General features: G+C 40.2%; 1 protein-coding gene across 1 annotated transcript in view; it reads right to left on the minus strand.

Moving 5' to 3' along the window:
* Positions 1-1,258: 1,258 nt before the first annotated feature.
* Positions 1,259-22,023, minus strand: part of LOC132824273 (transmembrane 7 superfamily member 3-like) — a 29,278-nt gene continuing 8,513 nt past the window's right edge. Inside the window, exons 5-12 of the mRNA XM_060838610.1 lie at positions 17,822-17,993; positions 14,891-15,068; positions 11,018-11,110; positions 9,630-9,710; positions 8,036-8,188; positions 5,711-5,808; positions 3,542-3,704; positions 1,259-2,808 (exon numbers count right to left, since the gene is read on the minus strand). Of these exons, the coding sequence (XP_060694593.1) occupies positions 2,636-2,808; positions 3,542-3,704; positions 5,711-5,808; positions 8,036-8,188; positions 9,630-9,710; positions 11,018-11,110; positions 14,891-15,068; positions 17,822-17,993 (1,111 nt within the window). The 3' untranslated portion in view covers positions 1,259-2,635. The remainder of the gene's footprint in view (positions 2,809-3,541; positions 3,705-5,710; positions 5,809-8,035; positions 8,189-9,629; positions 9,711-11,017; positions 11,111-14,890; positions 15,069-17,821; positions 17,994-22,023) is intronic.

Consider the following 22,023-nt stretch of genomic DNA (forward strand, 5'->3'; position numbering starts at 1 on the left):
ATTGCCCTCCCTAAGTTCAGCAGACTGACTTGTGAAGTGACAGAACTATCTTATGGAAAGATTTCGGTCTGTATCAGGTGACTAAAGACATACTGGATTCTCAGAGGGTAGCCATTTAGGATTGAAATGTAGTGGAATTAAAAAAAAGTCATGGAATGAGGGCATAACTGGCTAGACCAGCATTTATTGCCCATCCTAATTATCCAGGAGGCATGCAAGAGTCAACCACATTGTGGGTCAGGAGTCACATACAGTCATAGAGATATACAGCATGGAAAATATCCCTGTAGTCCAACTCATCTATGCCAACCAGCTATCCTCAATTAATCCAGTCCCACTTTGTCCATAGTCTCTAACCCCTTCCTATTAGTTATCCCATCCAGAATGTATTTGGACAAAGTGAGGACTGTAGATGCTGGAGATTCAGTCAAAAAGCACGGTGCTGGAAAAGCATAGCAGGTCAGGCAGTATCTGAGCAGTAGATTCGATGTTTCACGCATAAGCCCTTCATCAGGAAGGCAAGTAACCAGGTATGGATGGCGGTTTATTCTCTAAAGTACATAGTGAACCAGATAGATTTTTCTGACAATTGACAATGATTTTATGGCTCTTAATTGCAGATTTTTATTGAATTCAAATTCCACCATCTGCCATGTCAGGATTCAAACCCAGGTCCCTAGAAGACTACCTGGGTCCCTGGATTAACAACCCAGCGATAATACCATTAGGCCATTACCTCCAAGAGTGATTGTTTTCACTCAAACTGACGAATCTTAACTTATTCCATGGGGTCATGAAGGCTAAGAAATTGAGGACATTCAAGACAACAAACAGTAAGTATATTAATGTTAACAATAAACAGTTAAATGCTAACAGACAGGAAATGTTATGGAATATTGTAGGCAACTGATATTTAAGTAGAGCAATGACCGAATGGTCCAGGAAGATAGGCAAGGTAACAGGAGATACAACAATGGAAGCCACAAAGATACGGAGAGAAAAATTGCTAGGGCTGTTTTTCTGAATTGGATTATATACTTTGTCTTCTCTACTTGGGGTGTCAATGAAAGATATAGTCTCTGGGGCACAGAAAATACAGTGAAAAGAAACAAATGAAAAAAAGAGAGCGCAGTTGGCACTTTAAGACCATTGTCCATCAAAAACACCTTCTCCACAGTAACAGTAATATACAGAAACTTGTTAGGCAATTTTCAAATGGAACAATTATAGATATAAGCACAAGCATTTAATACAGGTAGAAACTTTAAATTTTATTAAAGTGCACATGATTTAGAAGCAAAATTACTTCTTGATACTTTAGGCCAAATGCAGTTCCACACAGAATATGAAAAGAAACAGATCTGTGATAATGGTGTACATTTATAGTTGTGATTTTTCTGAAACTTAGTTGTTCCAAAACATCTGTTTATCTCTCCACAATGCTGTCAGACCCGATAGGATTTCTCAAAACTATATTCATTCAAGCTTCCAGTCTAGGTGAAGGGTCACCTAGTACCAACTAAGGTATCAGGGGTTCAGTTTGATGAATACTCAGATTATTATTTTATTTCCTCCAAACTTCGCTGGGTAACTATTCAAATTTAATTGAGTTGGAACCTTCTTATATCTAACTCTGGCACAGAAATGGTGAAGTCCAGACACACAGCTCCAAAACGTGCTGCTGTAATGACTGTCACACCCCATGGGAAGTTTGGGCCATTGGCACTAAGAGCAATGTGGAACTGCGTTATATATTAGATTAAACCATAATCTTACACTTTTGCCATAATCTTTCATTTTTTGCAAAGGAGTACACATTCTGTCTAGATTGAAAAATCGAGACAGAAATGATTTGTACCTGCTTGCTCTAAGCATTGTATACCACATTAATTTAAACAATCAGATAAAAGATTCCTACAATACCAGATTATCAAGATGGAAAGCATAAACAATACGCCTGGCTATCATCCAAAAGGTGATGAACCCATCAATCCCTTCATTATAATCTTCATGGTCTTTAACTCAACACCAGGCAGAGACTGAACCTGTAACCAGTCAACTGGTTCACTGACTGTAGACTCAGAAGTAAAAGTGACTTGTAAATACCTATGTGCAAGGCAGGCCATTAAAAAAAAAAGACATGGTATTTTTGCAGGTGGTTAGAAACTGAAATCAGAAACATTAGATTCAAATGAAACAGTATTTCACAGTTGCATCACAACTACATTCAGGTATTACAAAAGAGATTGAAACTGTACGATTCAGGTGCAAAGGGCAAGAAAGTTGTACTGACAGAAATACAACTAAGTGTAGCATTATCCTAAAGTGTAAAATAGGTATTACCAAAGCACACAGAACACATTCATTTCAAGCTTGCAGTTAGTAAAAACTAACAAAAAAAAAATTATCCCTTTTCTCCCAAGTGGCAAATATTCAATTCAATGAAGTTCAAAACTTAATATATTTCAGGATCCTCCAAAACAAATTCAATGGATATCCCAATGTGAAACCTGAAAGACCCAAGACAATGCAAATTCTACATTTGGAAAACTAGTTAATGTAGAACTCCATAACATCATATGGGCCAAACAACACAGAAATGAGCAAGTTATACAGAATTTTGCTGTTGTGTTCATCATATTTCAGGTGGCCTTAACAAAGGTGTTCGTTCTCCAAAGGCTGCATGTCTCCTCCTCTTCCAGTTATCATATGGACAGGGTGGAAAAGGTAATCTATTTCTTTCCAAAATCAACTGCAATGCTGTACTACTGACAAACAGCACTGCCCATACAGCAGTCAGAATATAATCTGGGAAGAGAAAGAATTAAAAATACTAATTTACATTCAGCGGGGACCACAAAATCTCCATTAGTTCTTCTTTTCTAAATTAAGTGTGTCTCCTTATGCACTTATAAAGTGAAATTGGTGACTCAGGGGTTAGCACTGCTGCCTCACAGCACCAGGGGCCCAGGTTCAACTACACCCTAGGTTGACCGTCTGTTTGGCGTTCACACATTCTCCCCAAGTCGGTGTGGATTTTCTCTGTGTGATTCAGTTCCCTCCCATGATCCAAAGATGCGCAGATTAGGTGGATTTGCCATATTAAAATTAGCCACTGCCTTCAGGGATGTGCAGGCTAGGTGGATTACAGGGATCGGGTTGGGAGGGAGGTGGGTGAGGGTGGGGTTAGGTGGATGGTTCTGAGTGGGATACCCTTTGGAGGGCTGGTGTGGACTTGATGGGCCGAATAGCCTGCTTCCACACTGTGGGGATTCTATGATTGCTCTATTGGTATTTATATAACCACTGCAATTGTTCCTCCATAGTAAAGTTACATTGTGGAGAACTGGAACACACCAGAATACAAACATAAAGGGTCACCAATTATTTATTCATGGGAGGAAGCAGACTTCAGTAATTAGCATAATTCACTAATCCCATGTAAAAAAAAAGTAATAAGTTTGTAATCAGAACCGCCCTGAACAAAACTATAATCAGCTCTCTTCAACCCAAAGAGGAAAATTTTACTCAAAGTACCTACCCGTATGCTGGAAAGGAGCATCACTCTCCACTTTTGCAAAATCTGGGTATATTGCTCTTTTAATGATATTGAGAATTATGAATGTCAGGCTGGTGTAGACATATAACCCAACTGCAGTAATTACAGCATAAGAGCCAACCAGTGTACAGCTGATGATGTTCAACTGTTTAAAAAAAAAACACACACACACTATTAACAGTAATTTCTTTATCCTACAGCCCTATTTCACAATAATACTCAAATCATTTCATATGAAATATGAAGGATGTATGAATTCGGGTGACAGAAACTCTAATTCAGAGTTCCACCAAATCTTGTACTGCATTAAAAAAAATATTTGCACAAAGTTATTCATTCACAGAATGAGGGCATCACTGGCTAGGCCAGCATATATTGCCTATCCCTAATTGCCCAGAGGGCATCTAAGAGTCAACCACATTGCTTTGGATCTGGATTCAGGTGTTGAACAGACCAGGTAAGGATAGCAGTTTCTTTCCCTAAAGGACATTAGTGAACCAGATGGGTTTTTTCCAACAATTGGCAATAGATTCATTAGACTTAATTCTAGATTTTGTAAAAATTGAATTCAAATTCTACCATTACCGTTGGCAGGATTTGAACCCGGGTCCTTTGATCATTACCAAGGGCTCTGGATTAACATTCCAGTGATAATACCAGTAGACCATCCCTTTTCCTTAAAATTTGACCCATTGAAACCCAAAGTAACTACCCTCACACCAACACCAAAAGAAATGTAAAAGTTTTTGGATTTATAGAACATCTGTAACATGCCTGACCTCCACTGACAGAAATATTGACACAGTCATTATTTTGTACACAGGCAGAGGGGAGGTGGTATACATTGGCAATGGCAGGTGGTGAATTTGAATTCAATAACAAAAAAGGAAAAATCTGAAATTATCTAGAATGTCTTTCTTCAATAGAAATGAAAACCCTGAAATTAAGCTGGATTGTCTTAAAAACCCCATCTAGTTCACTAAAGTCCTCCAGGGAAGGAAATCTGTTGACCTTACCGGGTCTGACCCCAGACCCACAGTAACGTAGTTGACTTTGTGCTTCCCCCTGGGCTATCAGGGGTGGGCAATAAATGCTGGATGACCACATCCCGTGAACAAACACAATAACACATGGCAGCCAATTTACTTTGGAAGATGTGACTCATTCTCTCTCACCTCCCACCAGTTCATGAACAGTTTCTCCTGAAATTTCCTGGAAACACAAGCTGGTAATACCAATAGACATTAGTGAAAAATCAGGACTTGCCCCCATCCATTTCCTTAACCAATGAGACTGGAGTCAAAAGCTGAAGTGCGACTTCACCTGGTGTTGAGAGACTTTTGACTTTGTCCATCCTAGTCCAACCCAAGCATCTCCACATCAATGGAGGATTGAAAAAGGAACAGAATCAATGATGTATTAGAAAATCAGGTGCAGATAAAGAAACAGCATGAGTGTGAGAGAGAGGAGAGAAAAAGAAAAAAAAAGAGAGAAAACAGAGAGAAATAAAAGAGTGTGAGAGAGCAAGAGTTAAGGTAATGTTTAAACATTTGTTTAAAAATGCCCTCTAAAAATTTACTCTTCATAGGTAAGGATCCACCTGCTGAAATTGAAATCTGTGCAGAAAGATTGATTGCCATTGGTGGATCATCAATTTATTCATTAAAACATACACTGCACTATTAATTGTCCTAAACTTTTTTTTTTGCAGGAAATTAAATGGATATTAATCTTTCAATGCAGCAATGTCACGCTGTAAACCGCAGCACATTTTTTTCCCCGTAGGAGTCGAATTATACAGTAACAAAGATAAATGTCAATGATGCAGTGTTAATTTAGCCCAGAATCTGATTTTTAGTTGAAGAGTGTGTGTTGACTAGGAGACCAGTTAGCTACTGCCTTTTGTAGTGTTTTATAAACAACCAACAGACAAGACAGACAGATGGGGCATATTCTAAGATCTCAAAGACGTTAGCCCAATATATTGAGATGGAATGTTGATGGATACATACCAGACTGAGCAAGGTGATAAACTAGATGAAAATGGCACATTTTGAAATTGGTCCTCTACACACTTTTCAAAACAAACCTCTTTAGGTTGTAAAATGTCTATGATTGAGCTAGGAGAGCAAAGTAAATACAAGTACTTACTGTCCTTGGAAGCAGAATCAGAACAGTTGGCACCAACAGCATCACACAGGCAAATATAATCCAGAAGTTGATGTCATTGCGAAATATGGCAAAATTTGCTATTTGGAAAGAACAAATAAATGTGACTATCCTCAGGGACAAAGGTCAACATGGAGAGTAGCACAAACCTTTAATAAAAAGACGTACAAGATTTACACCACATACAGGTGGTCAGCAAGGAAACAGGGATTTTTGTTTTAGTCATATTCCTGGTGAAGGGCTTATGCCCAAAATGTCGATTCTCCTGCTCCTCAGATGCTGCCTGACCTGCTATGCTTTCCCAGCAACACACTCTCGACTCTGATCTCCAGCATCTGCAGTCATCACTTTCTCCACATTACCAAACAAGCCAACTGAAGAAAAAAAAACTAAAAAACAGAAAATCTTGGGAGCTCTAGATGTCGACTAACCAGCAGCATCAAAGGGAAATAGTAACTTTTGCAGGAAAACATCCTAATGCACAACAGCCCAAATCTTATGGTAAGGGCTATCTAGCACTCAATGTTATTTCAGAATAAATTGGATAGCAATTCTCATCGTGTGCTCAAAGGTCTGGGTCTAGTCCAAGGTTCAGACGGAGCACAGTGAAAACGTGCAACATTTCTAAACATGGGATCACAGAATTTGTTTTTGCAGATGCTGTTTGATTGTTGGCAGGACAGCTGGCTTGCAATAGAGGGATGCCAGCAGTGTGGTTTAATTCCTGCAGTGGCTGAGGTTACCACAAAAGGACATTCCTCCTCAAGATAGCTTCTTGCCTGAGGGATAGCAACCCTCAGGTTAAACCACCAATCACCTTGGCATAGGGCGACACTGTGGCTCAGTGGTTAGACTGCTGCCTCAGTGCTGGGAACTCCAGTTCAATTCCAACCTCAGGCAATTGTCTGTGTGGGGTTTGCATGTCCTCCCCACGTCTGCATGGGCTGTCATCAGGTGCTTCAGTTTTCTATCACAATCCAAAGATGTGCAAGTTAGGTGGACTGGCCATGCTAAATTTCCCCAAAGTGTCCAGTGATATGCAGGCTAGGTAGGTTAGCCATGGGAAACACGGAGAGGGTGGGATGCTCTTTGGAGGGTTAGTGCAGACTCCAATCGGCCAAATGGCCTCTTTACTCAACATAGGGATTCTATAATTCTCTTTGCTGCCACCTCACTCGTCTTCACTATTACAAGATTCCTGTTATGCAAGGAATCAAAGATTATTGGAGGTGGATGGGAATGTGGAACTCGAAACAAAACAGACTAGCCGTGACCTTACCGAGTAACAGAATTAGGTTCAAAAACATTGGGTAGTACACTCCTACACCCATAAATTCATGTTCATATCCCCGCTAATCTTGGATCCATTTATTTGCTGAGCAGTTACTACTACTGCATTGGTCATAGTCATTTATTAGATCTCCAAATCTATTTATACAATTTGCCAAAATAATAAAATGTTCAACATCTTCATAATTCAAAAAGCAAATTGTAGGAACAGGCAGAATTAAAAATGCAGCAAATTCACTACAAACTAAAATGACTTTTAAAACCACCTGGATTCCCTGGTCTTAAATCCTTTCAGCCATTGCAAAGTAACATAATCAAAAGCTAACTGGATATAGTTATAAATCACACAACATCAGGTTACAGTCCAACAGGTTGAATTGGAAGCACTAGCTTTCAGAGCACTGCTCCTTCATCAGGTGGTTGTGTATCGCAAAACTTTTTTAAAAAAAGTTACATTCTCAAGTAAGAAGTGAAAAAAACATTTTGCGATTTACAAATGAAAGAAGAGAAACTAACATGGACATTCTAACCGATGAGAGACTTAACAATCAAGGTATTTTTCAATGTATAATTTCAGTTACATCACGCTGTAAACTTTTGCTATAAATTCTGTGTCGTACAGTTGTGCATTCCACAACCACCTGATGAAGGAGCAGCGCTCCGAAGGCTTGTGCTTCCAATTAAACCGGTTGAATTATAATTTGGTGTCGTGTGATTTTTAACTTTGTACACCTCAGTCCAACACCGCATCTCCAAATCATAACTGGGTATAGTAAGGATAAATGAGAGTGTACATTGAGTCATCAGTTGTTTAGTCATAGAGTCACAGATGTACAGCATGGAATCAGATCCTTCGGTCCAACCCGTCCATGCTGACTAGATATCCCAACCCAATCTAGTCCCATCTGCCAGCACCCGGGTTTCTCTAAACTGACATCATACAATTCAGAAACCGATGTAAATACGTGTAATTACTCCCACAATCTGCAGGTTTATCAATTTTCACCTTTGACTTACCGACTGGAGTAAAGAAAATGATTGCCGCGACCAGAAATCCCAGCACGATTCCCACAAATGTTACACAGGGCACAGGAACACCGAAAATCCACCTAATCAGTGTGACTACTACACCACCCAGCAGTCCTACTGCAACCATAATTTCAAACCGCCCTGGAAAGAAAAGAACAGCATGTCTTCAGGAGATCAAATTATGCCAAAAGGCTGAAAGAAAGTGCACAACCAGTCTTTCGGACATTACACTTTAAATTCTGTGCATTATAAGCAGATAATACAATGTATATCTGTTGTAGATAATTCTCTCATTTCAGAAAAACAGAAATTGAAGTGGACACTCTGGTTCTCATAGGATTCTCAATTTTGCCCTATGAAGCTTCCAACGTAATAGCAGCAGTGTGTATCACCTGCACAATGCACTGCAGCAACTCATCCAGGCTCCCTAGACATCATCTTCTGAACCCACAACCTCTACTACCTGGTACCCCAAGGACAACTCAGGTGCATGAGAACACCAGCAAGCTCTCCACCAGGCCAATCAAAATCCTGTCTTAGAGCTGTGGGCAGCATGTTGGCTCAGTGGTTAGCACTGCTGCCACACAGTGCCAGTGATCTGGGTTCGATTCCAACCTCGGGGGGACTGTGTGGAGTTTGTACATTTTCCTTCCATCTGTGTGGGTTTCCTCCGGGTGCTCCAGTTTCCTCCCACAATCCGAAGAGGAGCAGGTTTGATGAAGTGGCTAAGCTAAATTGCCCATTGTATTCAGGAATGTATAGGTTAGGTGCATTAGTCAGGGGAAATGTAACGTAATTGAGTGGGAGACTCTTTGGAGGGCTGGTGTGGACGCGTTGGGCCAAATGAGCTGTTTCCATACTGTGGGGATTATAAGATTCTAAGAACTATGCTCCATTTGTTCACGGTTGCTGAGTTGAAATCTGGGATTTCCCTCCCAAACAGAATTGTGGGTGTGAGCACATCAAATGATTGCAGCAGTTCAGTCAGATTGCGTTACACCATCTCAAGGGAAACAAATGCTTGCTCGGTCATCAACACTGACATCCAATGTCAGTGAATAGATTAATTTTTAATTCTAAATTAAACTCAGTAAATCTAATGAGTAACTAAACATTACAGCTAATATCTATTCTCTGTGCTTCATGGTGATTAGCGTAGCTAGTAATGGGATAATTTAACCAGTTTGTCGTGAGGAACTGTTTCAGCGGTTCGGCCTAGCAACCACTGGGAACATTTAGGAACCTTGTAGCACAGTGGTAGTGCCCCCAACTCCATCTGTCACTTCTCAGCCCCACTGGCCAGATCACCACGATCTCGTTGAACTCTTTGACAAATTTATTATACTTAAAGCCTGTGCTGCATTACCTTAAACAAACCAGAAAAACATTTGTTGCAACACATTTCTAAGTGTGAAAGGTAAGTTAATATTTGTTGAGGAAACCAGTGTGATTGAGAATTCATCTTGAACTTAGAAGATAAGTTATGTGGCAATATTTCCAGCCTTTCCACATTAAATGCATGGTTGAACAAATCGGAAACAAAACAAACATGCCTCATGCTGGATTTCTATTCCATACTCACTGATGAAGTCCAATGTAGAGAATCGAGTTGCCAACACAAAGCTGATGAATCCAAAGGCCAAAAAGCCAAAGAAAAGAAATTCTACAAAGAGAGGAGTGGAAAAAGAGAAAATAATCTGACTTAGAAATCCAATCTGTCAGAGGAAACAGCACTCATTCATTAGGCATATCTATAATATCAAAGCACTGCAATCCAAAATGGTTAAAAGAACAATAGGTATAAAACCATGCCATGTGGGACCTTAATATTTATTAACTAACCCTACTTAATGGGGAAGCAAACCAGAAGAATAAATGATGGAAACATGATGACAACCATCAAAACCATACAGCACAGAAACAGACCCTTCATCCAGCAGACAAGTTTTTAGTCAGGATCACAGATCACAGAACCTCTACAGTGTGGAAGCATCGCATTCGAGTCATCAGGTCCACACTGACCATCTGAAGAGCACCCGATCCAGACCCAACCCTTTACCCTATCCCTGCATTTCCCACGGCTGATCCACCTAACGTGCACATCCATAGACAACTTAGCAAGGGCAATCTACCCAACATTTGGACTGTGGGAGGACACCAGAGCAGCTGGAGGAAACCCACGCAGACACAGTGAGAATGTGAACCTCCATGCAGACAGTCATCCGAGGTTGCAATCAAACCTGGGTGACTGGCACTATGAGGCAGTCGTGCTAACCACTGAGCCACCTTGCCCCCCCCCCCAGTTGTGTAATGGGAAGCTGTAATTTTCCTACCTCTTATTATTCCACTCTGCTCTGAAAACCATGTTATTCCAGCCAGCACGTTTCTTTATAAACCCCCCAAAAAACTCAGCATTTGCACTTTGTTCTCTACCCAGAATTGAACAGTAAATTATTTTTCGTTGTTATTTAGAAAATCAGTGACACTAAAAAAAAATACAGTATCTGAAGCTTTCGGTCTTGTGTTCATAAGAACAATTTGCTTGAATTTGCCAACCAATCAGCACAACTCTCAATCAGTTTAAAGGTCAATTGCCTTTTACATTGGGACAATTCACATGAATTACCAATGAGTGCAAAGTGCAAACCTTTGACAAAGTGTAATTATTCTTCGATGCTCATGCAAATCGATTCCTATCCCTAAACCAATTGGACAGCAGCGATTCAGGAATGCAGTTCACCACCACTTTCTCAAGGGCAGCTAAGGATTGGCAATAAATGCCAGTGAAATCCACATCCCTTGAATGACTTTGTTCAACACAATGTAAAAATTGTTTGAGTGAAACAGTACTAATCCACAATTGAAAATGAGAGGAAGGAAGACTCCAGAAAAAAAGGCAGATGAACTCAATTATACACAAATGTTACAATGCAAAATGAACCTGGAAAGAGTAATCTTTTGAGAAATTACCTGCTTCAAAGATTCTATGTCCAATAAAACAGAGTATTAAGCCATAGATTCCAAGTACTGTGCATAGAACCTGCACATAGATTAAATTTCTATCTGCAAATTTAAAATAAAACTTGATTAGGATTGAACCTGTTAATTTCTAATAGACTGCAAGATGCTATTCAGATGACAAATGAAAATAACAACATTAATGCGAATAGATTTGGCTCGTCAGTCAAGTGTCAATTGACATCAATAGCAGCTAGTATCAAAATATGTTTTCATTAACAATTCATATCTTATAGCATTCCTCTTGCACAATGATCTCAAAATCATTGTCACTCCTTGGTTTTCATATGGAAAGCTGTAATAATTCTTTGGGGCTGAAGAGAAGAAATTATATTTTCCCAGGTGAAGTATTAGCTTACAGAACAGTGTGATAACTTGCATTATTACAAGGGATGGGCCATTGCTCAAAAAAGAGCACATCTTGGTGAAGCTTGGTAGTTAACTGCCAGTTATCATTAACTGGAGCATTCTCCATGGCAAAACCTCTGCTAGCCAGAGTCCACTTGACAGTCAACTAGCACCTTCTCGGTTTTAAAATGCCATCCCCTTTACATTGGTATGCTCACAAAGTCTACATGAGTGCCCTTGTCTAGCAATGCCAAAGTTCCATACTGTCAAATGATTGCAGAGGAATTTTATTCAGACAATAAGATGATGCAATCAAGTTACTGGCTTTGATAACAGATCGCATTGACACAGTTCGGTTACAAAAAATCAGTGGCAAAAGGGAAAGAACGAGGCTGTTATCAGCTTAAAAACTAAGAGACAGGTATCCATGTCTTGACTTGGCTCCTAGGCACAATGATCAGAAATTCAATATGAAAGCGGAGATGTGTCATAAACATACCGAAAGATAAAAATGACAACTTAGCAACAACTGGATCGAATACTGGCTGTCCCTTCTCAGGAAGGTAACAGTATGGATCAAGAAAGTACAGTGACAGTTCACCAGTTGGAAGGAACTTAATTAGGGTTATGCAACTGTGATGGTTAAGGCTGACCCAATTACAGTGTGTGCTACAATGAATGGATTTCTAGGACAGGCGGGTGAACAAAACTTATTTTTTGGTTGGTAATATGGGATACAAATTTGACTCAACAACTAATACATAGAAAAGGATAACATGGTGGAATGCCCTTAAAAATCAAAGGTAAAATTTTTTGAATATTTAAAATGGATTGGGATATTGAGAAAAATGTGGATTGCTGAAATATAAATTTGGTTAAAGACAAAAAAAAACTATAGATGTTGGATTCCAAAGTAGACAGTCAGCATCAGGAGGTGGAGAAGTCAACATTTTGGGTGTAACTCTTCTTCAGGACTGGGAATGGGTGTAGGGGGGTGCATATAAAGGGGGTGGCAGGGGCAGAGTGGTGAAGTGGGGATAGGTGATGACAGTTAGAGGATACAACTTGGTTGGCCAATGGGAGGAATTAATCCGGTTGGTGGCAGGGAGCAGTGGAAGGGATGGGGAGGGGCTGGGAAGGAAATGGGAGATCTGGAGTTCTCCAATTTTAAATAGCCTCCCTTCCCCCGATTCCCTTAACAGCCCCTCCCCCTCTTTTCCACTCCTTCCAGACACCTACTGGATTCATTCCTCCCACTGACCAACCAGGTCGTACCCTCTGCCTGTCTTCACTTATCCCCTGCTCTCATCAGCTCCTTTATCTGCAGCTCCCCCTTCACCCACCCCCAATCCTGAAGAAGGACAATATAAATTGGTCATGACTAGCAAAACTAACTCAGAAAAGGCTCTTGTACTCTGTTCAAATATCACACAGACTTTGTACTGGTAAACAATTATACAAGGATCAATCATTACATGTTAATATTTCTGGATTTTTCATTGGTGAAAAATTGCAACCAGATGGGAGATGAAATGCAAAAACTATGCAGATCCACCAATGTCATTTCTGTCAAATTGTGGCAGAACTTCTCATTTTTCTGCTTTGGAGGTGGCCAAGTTTCCACTCTGGTATTTTTGGAAACTGTTGAAGATTAAGTTATCAACAAAACAATGTCTGGCATACCAGAAACCTCCATCTGGACTTGAATGTTAAAGCACAAGCAGTAAAGTTTATTCCTTGTTAAAATTTAACACAGCGTCTTAAACTGTATGCTAGAGCTTTAATCTCATTTATAAAAGGCCAACATTTAGTACAAGTGCAGACTGGGTGATCCCACCTGATACTAGAGTCAAAAGAAAATACAAATTTTGAACGAATTAATTGGCTGTGCACTTAGTGGGCATCACAAACAGGCATTTTGCTAAAGCAACCTATAAACACCTTTACTGTATTTGTCCAGTGTCAAATCTTACTCCTATAATGTATGTACTTAAACCTTACTAGTTAAATATTTGAGTAAAAACTGAGGTCTGCAGATGCTGGAGATCTGAGCTGAAAATGTGTTGCTGGTTAAAGCACAGCAGTTCAGGCAGCATCCAAGGAACAGGAAATTCGACGTTTCGGGCACAAGCCCTTCATCAGGAATGAGGAAAGTGTGTCCAGCAGGCTAAGATAAAAGGTAGGGAGGAGGGACTTGGGGGAGGGGCGATGGAGATGTGATAGGTGGAAGGAGGTCAAGGTGAGGATGATAGGCCGGAAAGCTTCCCGTTGTAATCAAAATTGCATCACTGAAAAATAAATCATTAAAGTAAATAATTGCTTGGAAAATTACTGCTTACTGCAATTTTTAAAAAGATTAATTTTTCATAGAATCCCTATAGTGTGGAAACAGGTTATTTGACCCAACATGTTCACACCAATCATCCGAAGAGCATCCCATACCCAGAGCCAATCCCTGTATTTCCCACAGCTAATGCACCTAACCTACACTTCTCTGAACACTATGGGTAATTTAGCATGGCCAATCCACCTAACCTACACATCCCTGAACACTATGGGTAATTTAGCATGGCCAATGCATCTAACTTGCACATCTTTGGTTATGGGAAGAAATGGAGCATCCAGCAGAAACCCACACAGGAGAATGTGTAACTTCCACACAGTCAGTCAGAGGGTGGAATCGAACACAGATCCCTAGAGCTGTGAGGTAGCAGTGCTAACCACTGAGCCACCATGCCACTCTTTATATTTGGTTCCTAGGAGGTGGCCACATGTTTATCAGCTTCAACTGAACTGATCTAATCTGATCAGTTACTTTACCCAAGATTTTGAACTTCGGGCAAAGATTACAAAACTGTAGTCCATTTAACTCTGGAAGAATAGTAGTTAAGGTTGGGTAGGCAGAAATGTGGAGTAGTCAGCCACAATCTGACTGAATGGTACATCAGTCTCGAGGACCTGAGCAGTCTGCTCCCAACTCATATGTTAAAAGAATATGCTCGGAATAAAGTTGCCTTTGATATTTTCAAAGTTAGACAAAGGCATGAAGGGCAGATTTGCTTTTGTAAACAGTGTGGTTCATGCATGGAATGAACTTCCTGAGAAAATGGTGGAAGTAGACACAGTTACAACGTTTCAAAGACATTTGGAGAAGTACATGGATAGGAAGGGTTGAGGGATATGGGTCAGGAGTGGGCAAGTGAGACTAGTTTTGGATTATGTTTGGTATGGACAGGTTAGACCGAAGAGTCTGCTTTTATGCTGTATGACACTATAACAGCCAAAGCCCAGAACTGGCAAAAGTGAAATGGCTGTTGTGCCCGCCTCCAGCCTCAATGACAAGTTTCAACTTGGCGAGCAAACACGTTTCCAGTTATCCACCAATTCAAACTCTCACTGATTCTGTTTTGTGTATTTGGACAGTTACAAAATGGTCATATATGCAAAGGTTTAGTCGAAACTATGTTATTTCCTTACCTGAATTCTCACAGAAATATCCTGGAGTGGACAAAGTGCAGGCATACGTGGACACAGGGATATAAGATGCAGAGGTTCTCCAAACAGGGTCCCTGACAATGACATTGTAGATCACTCCAGTGCCAATATATGAGTTTCCATGGATTATCGTCTGCTCAAATGAACTTACTGTGGTGATCTGTAGTTATAAGAGAAAGCACATTCAAGTACATCAATTCACTAAATTAATATCCAAAGAGATCATTCTTCACCTTGACTCAAAATGGAGGCCAAGTCTTTACTTATTAAATTCAAGTTAGAATGAGACGATGGCACTAACTGCTGTTACTGCGAAGTATAAACAATAGTGTCCAAAATAGGTTGTATATATCCAAGTTTATTTCATCCTACAATACAAATTCCAGGTAGTGAGAGATTCATTGCAAGGTTGAAGAAAAACACTACGGGCCCTCCATTCATTCTTCACAATTAAAACTCAACTTCTAGACAAACAAGATTATTCACCTAATTTTTACCCATCCCACTCAAAAACAAATTCTCTGTTCAATGCGCTGCAATTTTTTTCTATTCCAATAATTATCTAATTTCTTTATTGATTCTATTGAAACTCTCACCACACATGGGCAGATTCCAACTAACAGTTGCCCAAAGTCCCCTCACCTCACCATTGCTTCTTTGGCCAACTGCCATTAATTTGAGACCTCGGATTCTTGACCTTTCACCCTTTATGGTCGGTGATGGCCTCGAGGTATGATTGGTAGATGATCGCTATTTATCCAGAGACCAAAGTAATTTTCTGGGGACCTGGGTTCAAAGTCTGTCATGGCAGATGGTGGAATTTCAATTCAATTTTTTAAAATTTGAATTAAGAGTCTAATGATGACAATGAAGCCATTGTTTGATTGTTGGGGAAAACCCATCAGGTTCATTAATAACCTTTATACGGAAGGAAACTTACATTCTTAGTTGGAGTGAACCAGAAGCGACTCCAGACCCACACCAATGTTGTGGTCTCCTAAATGCTCAAAAACTATTAGCAATGGGCAATAAATGCAGTCCTAGTTAGAAACAAATGTATATATACAGTATATATAAACAAAAGGGAACAGTTTGAGACCTTATTTATTATTCCACTGCCCTTATGATTTTGAATGTCTATCAAACCTCCGCTAAACCTTCCCATCTTTAAAAGACAGCACTCCCAGCTTCTTCAATCTACCATGTGCCTGAAGTTGCTCATCCCTGGAACTATACATTTAATAACTTCTGCTCTCTAAAGCATCTTAATGGGACGTTCAGAACTGGACACAATACTTCAGTTGAGGAAACCCTTAGATTAAGTATAACTTTCCTGCTATTGTACCTGATGGCATGATTATAAAGCACAGTATTCTACACAGGTTATGAGCAGTTTTTTTCAAACTGCCTTGCCACTTCTAATATTTTGGGCCTTGTCTCTGCACAATTTCAAAATGGTCCCTTAGTTATATCATCTCTTCTCATTCTTCCAACAGAAATGAATCAGTTCACACCCCTCCCTGTTAAATTTCATTTGCCATTTATCCACCCATTTCCCCCAATCCCTATGTTTATCACTGTCCATATAACTATTCAAAATACAGTCAAAGCTTGACGTCTGCAAACTTTGACACCAAATCCAAGTCATGGAGAAATATAATCAAGAAAAGCAGAGATCCTATTACAGATCTGAGGGAACCCCTGCATTGATCATTGCCTCCTATCACCCAGTCAATTCTGTATCCATGCTACCACTATCTTTTTATGCCACATGCTATAACTTTGCTGACAAGCCTGTCATGTGGAACCTTATTAAATGCTTTACATCACATCAATTGCATTACCTTTATCAAATCCCTTACTCCTCAAAAACCTCAAATTAAACACTTATATCTTTTTTAAAAAACCCTGATTTTCCTCAACTAATCTACACCTTCCTAGTGACTGTTGATTTTGTCCTGAATTAAGCATAATTTCTGATCACTTTCCCAGGTTAAACGGATTGGCCCGTCTATGCAGCCAAACAAAGAGCAGGTGAGTTCCCCTTGGTATTGTGACCACTATTTATCGCATTTTCAGCTACATTGCTGTAGGTCTGGAGTCTCACGTAGGCCAGACCAGGTAAAGATGGTAGATTTCCTTTCCTCGAGGTTAATAATGAACCAAACATTTTTTTCTGATGATCGACAATAGTTTCACAGAGTCATCATTGGATTCTTAATCCCAAACTTTACTGAAGTCAAATTCCACCATCTGCCGTGGCAGGATTTGAACCTGGGTCCTCAAATATGACCTTTGTGTCTGGATTAATAGTTCCGCCATCGCCTCTCCCCAAAAATATCACATTGGCAGAAGAATTAAAGCTGCTAGTGAGAAGTTACAGTACATGATTTGGCTTTTGTGTTTCCTATATTAAAACAGTGACCATATATCAAAATTCTTTCAGGGTGGCAAGGCCACAAAATGCTCTGAATGTCCAATCAAAAAAAGATGAAAATCTACTGTAAGCACAAATAAATTCTACATTTTTCTTATTTCTGGCAGCTGTATAGCATGACTTTGACTTGCTATAGCTGTCAGTCTAGAAAATAGTAGTTTTAATTACCGGAAGCAAATACCTTGAATTCATATTGCACCTTTCACATCACCTAAATAAACAAAGTGCTCTTCATCAAACAATTATCCTGAACTGCATTTGCTTATTTTGTCAACAAACAGCAGCCAATTTGTGTACAGTGAGATACACAAAAGTGGCTACTTAACGTAAATATTTGATCAAAATTAAACCACCGTAAAAGGTAAAATATAAATGGTTGTTTTTCAGTTTGAAAATGACAAATATTGTATGCATTGAGGTTTTCAAAAGCTTCAAATCTGGGGATTCACACTATCCTGCCTACAATAAGTATTTACCTTTATTCCATTTTGTTCTATCTTTTGAACAGATGACATTTGACTCAGTCCTTTGAATAAACTTTCCACGCTGAGGTCGTTCTCGGGTAGAAAATATTGATATATGTCATAGGTCAGTCTCCATCGTGTGGAAGCATCTGTCTTCACATCACAAGCAGGAGGTGGCAGCAGCCTAGAAGATGAAAGCAAATAAAGATTATCAAGTTAACAGCATACATTATCCATTCAAACAAGTTCCTTGAATACTTAAGCCTTTCTTTAAAAAAGATAATACTTAAAGCTCACTACTCTTCTGCTCTGGAAATACTGGAGCTCCAGTCATCCTGCTTTTAGTTACAAACTAATGTAATCGCTGGTTGCACCACACACAGTCAGCAGCCAATACAATCAACAAAAGCAAAATACTACAGATGTTGGAAATTTGAAAATAAGGGAATGCTGGAGAGGCTCAGCAGATGGAATCACTCTATATTGGCCCATTGTGTCTGCATTGACAAAAACTACCCCAAACCTACTCCAGTTCCACTTTCCAGCTCTTGAACCATTGCCTTAAATGTCATGACATGTCAAGTGCGCATCCAAGTACGCTTTAAAGGTTGTGAGGTTTCCCATCTCAACTACCCCCCCAGGCAGTGCATTTCAGACACACTCCACTGTCCGGGTGAAAACACATTCCTCAAATCCCTTCTAAACCTCCAATATTTCACTTTAAAATTATATTTGCATGTTATTGATCCATCAACTCGGGAAACAGCTATTTTCTAGTCACCTTGTCCATGCCCCTCAATCTTATACACCTCTATCAGGTTCACTCTCAGCCTTCTCTGCTCTAAAAGAAAGTAACTCAAGTCCATCCAGTCTCTCTTTATAGCGTAAGAGGTTTGGTAGCATCTGTGGATAGGAAACAGAGTGAACACTTCAAGTCCAGTGTTGTTCTTCTCCAGCTTGCGGGAACATCTTCAGAACCTTCAACAATTGGAACAGTCTTCTCGATTACGTCATTCAAGCCAGACTGGCTTTTAAAAAAATTTTTTTTAAAAATTCAAATCTCTAATACAAGGACAGAGACAATGTTTGCATGGGAACACCATCACATCCAATTTATACACTTTTCTTTCATCATCATTAGATTAAGATCCAGTCACTGGGACTTTATATTCAGAAAACAGACTACAACACTTTAACAGAGTGATGCACTTCTTTCTCCTCAACGGTAATGATAAATGGATAATAAATGCTGGCTTTCAGTGATATGTCTGAGTGCGCATGCTTTTTTTAAACAAGAAAATGCAACAATCCTACTCAAGTCTACACATGATCAAAACCTCTTTCAAAAAGCCTAAAGCATGAGAATAATTTTAAATCATGCAATCCAAATAACAGGTTTTTGGAAATACATTTTACACAGTTAAAAGCATCTAAAGACAGTTGCACAAGTTTGTAGCTAATAATGGATGGGCAGTTAAATTCATTTCAACTTACAAAATAAATAGATATCTTGTCACATGAAAATTAAAAAAAAAATACAAGAACTGTGTCAGGAAGCCGGAGCAGGATGAAGTTCAGATCATTCGTGAGGCTGAGCGTGTAATAGAGAGGAGTTATAGGGAGGAGTTACAGGATAGAGGTTTCTAGGTGACTGTTAGGAGAGGGAAAGGGAATAGGCAGATAATACAGGGACCCTCTGTGGCCATTCCCCTCAATAAGAATTATACTGCTTTGGATATTGTGTGGTGGTGGTGGTGGTGGGTGGAGGTACCTACCAGGGGAAAGCCACAGCAGCCAGGTGTGGCTCAGACAGGAAGGGGAGAGATTAGGAGAGTGACAGTGATAGGAGATTTAATGGTTAGAGGAACAGACAGGACATTCTATGGTCCTGAGCAATAATCCCAGATGGTATGTTGCCTCCTGAGTGCCAGGCTCAGGGATGCCTTGGATAGTGTCTACAGGATTCTTCAGAGAGAGGGTGAGCAGCCAGAAGTCGTGGTACACATCGGTACCAATGACACAAACAGGAAAAGGGATGAGGACCTGGAAAGTGAATATTGGGTTAGATTGGAAGTTACAAGGCATGAAAAAGCCTTGGCAGGTAGGATTAAGGAAAACCCTAAGGCGTTGTGAGGAACAAGAGGATGGCAAGAGTGAGGGTTGGGCCGATCAGGAATAGTGGAGGGAATTTCTGCCTGAAGTCGGAGAAGGTAGGGGAGCGCCTTAACACACAATTTGCTTAAGTATTAAGAGTGAGAGCGACCTTGTCATTTGCAAGACAGCGTGAAACAGGCTGATATACTCGAACAGATTCATGTTAAGGAGGACATGCTGAAAACTTTGAAAAACATAAGGATAGATAAATTCCCTGGGCCAGACTGGATGTACCCAAGGTTTATATGGGAAGCGAGGGAAGAGATTGTGGGCCATTGGAAAAGAGCAAAAACAAAGAACAAAGAAAATTACAGCACAGCCCTGCAAGACTGCACCGATCCAGATCCTCTGTCTAAACTGGCCAGCTATTTTCTCAAGGTCTGTGTCCCATTGCTCCCTGCCCATTCACGTTTCTGTCTAAATACATCTTAAAATACGCAATCATGTTTGACTCTACTACCTCTGCTGGCAATGCATTCCAGGCATTCCATTGCTTTTCCTGATGAAGGGCTCTTGCTCAAAAAATTGATTCTCCTGCTCCTCGGATGCTGTCTGACCTGCTGTGTTTTTCCAGCACCACACACTCTACTCTGATCTCCAGCATCTGTAGTCCTCACTTTCTCCCAACACATTCCAAACACCCACCAACCTCTATATAAAGAGCTTTCCATGCATATCTCCCTTAAACTTTTCCCCTTTCACTTTAATCTCGTAAACCCTAGTAAGAGTCCAGCACTCTGGGGAAAAAGCTTCTTGCTATCCACACTGTCTGCACCTCCCATAATTTTGCAGACATCGATTAGGTCCCCCCCACGCCCCCAACCTCAGTCTATCTAATGAAAATAAGCCTAATCGACTCAACCTCTCTTCATAGCTAATGCCCTCCATACCAGGCAAAATCCTAATGATCTTCCTCTGCATCCTCTCCAAAGTTCCACTTCCTTTTGGTAATGTGGTGACCAGAACTGTACAAAGTATTCCAAGTGTAGCCGAACCAAAGTCTTATATCATTGTAACATGACCTGCCAACTCTTGTACTCATTACCCCCTCCAATGAAGGGAAGCATACCGTATGCCTTTTTGACCACGCCACTGACCCACATTATCACCTTCAGGATACAATGGACTTGAACACCCAGATCTCTGTACATCAATTTTCCCCAGATTTTTTCCATTTACTGTAAAGTTTGCTCTTGATTTGGATCTTCCAAAATTTATCACCTGATCTGTGCGTCCTCACTGTCCACTGGAGTAGTGCCAGATGATTGGAGGGTGACAAATGTTATTTCCTTGCTCAAGAAAGGGAATAGGGATAATCCTTGGAATTACAGACCAGTTAGTCTTACCTTAGCAGTGGGCAAATTATTGGAGAGGATTCTGGAAGACAGGGCTTATGATTATTAGAACAAGCATAGTTTGATTAGCTATGAGATTGCATTAGAGATGGTGAGCATGGCTTTGAGAAGCAGGTCATGTCTCACAAGCCTTAGTGATTTCTTTCAGGATGTGACAAAATGGATTGATGAACATAGAGCAGTGGATATGGTGTACATGGATTTTAGCAAGGCGTTTGATAAGGTTCCCCATGGTAGGCTCATTCATAAGGTAAGGAGGCATGGGATAAAGGGAAACCTGGCTGTCTGGATTTAGAATTGGCTGAAAATGTGTTGCTGGAAAAGCGCAGCAGGTCAGGCAGCATCCAAGGAACAGCCCTTCTCTTTCTCCTCTTTAGAATTGGCTGGCCCATAGAAGACAGAGGGTGGTATTCAACCTGGTGCTCGGTGACCAGTGGTACTCGGCAGGGATCAGTTCTGTGACCTCTGCTCTTTGTGATTTTTATCAACAACTTGGATGAGAAAGTGGAAGGGTAGGTTAGTTAATTTGCCGATGACACAAAGGTTAGTGGAGTTATGGATAGTATGGAGGGCTATTGTAGGTTGCAACGGGACATTGACAGGATACAGAACTGGGTTGATAAGTGGCAGATAGAGTTCAACCTGGAAAAGTGTGAAGTGATTTATTTTGGAAGGTCAAAATTGTTTGCAGATTACAGGGTCAGG

Source organism: Hemiscyllium ocellatum, chromosome 18 (genome assembly GCF_020745735.1).
Source record: "Hemiscyllium ocellatum isolate sHemOce1 chromosome 18, sHemOce1.pat.X.cur, whole genome shotgun sequence".
NCBI lineage: Eukaryota > Metazoa > Chordata > Chondrichthyes > Orectolobiformes > Hemiscylliidae > Hemiscyllium > Hemiscyllium ocellatum.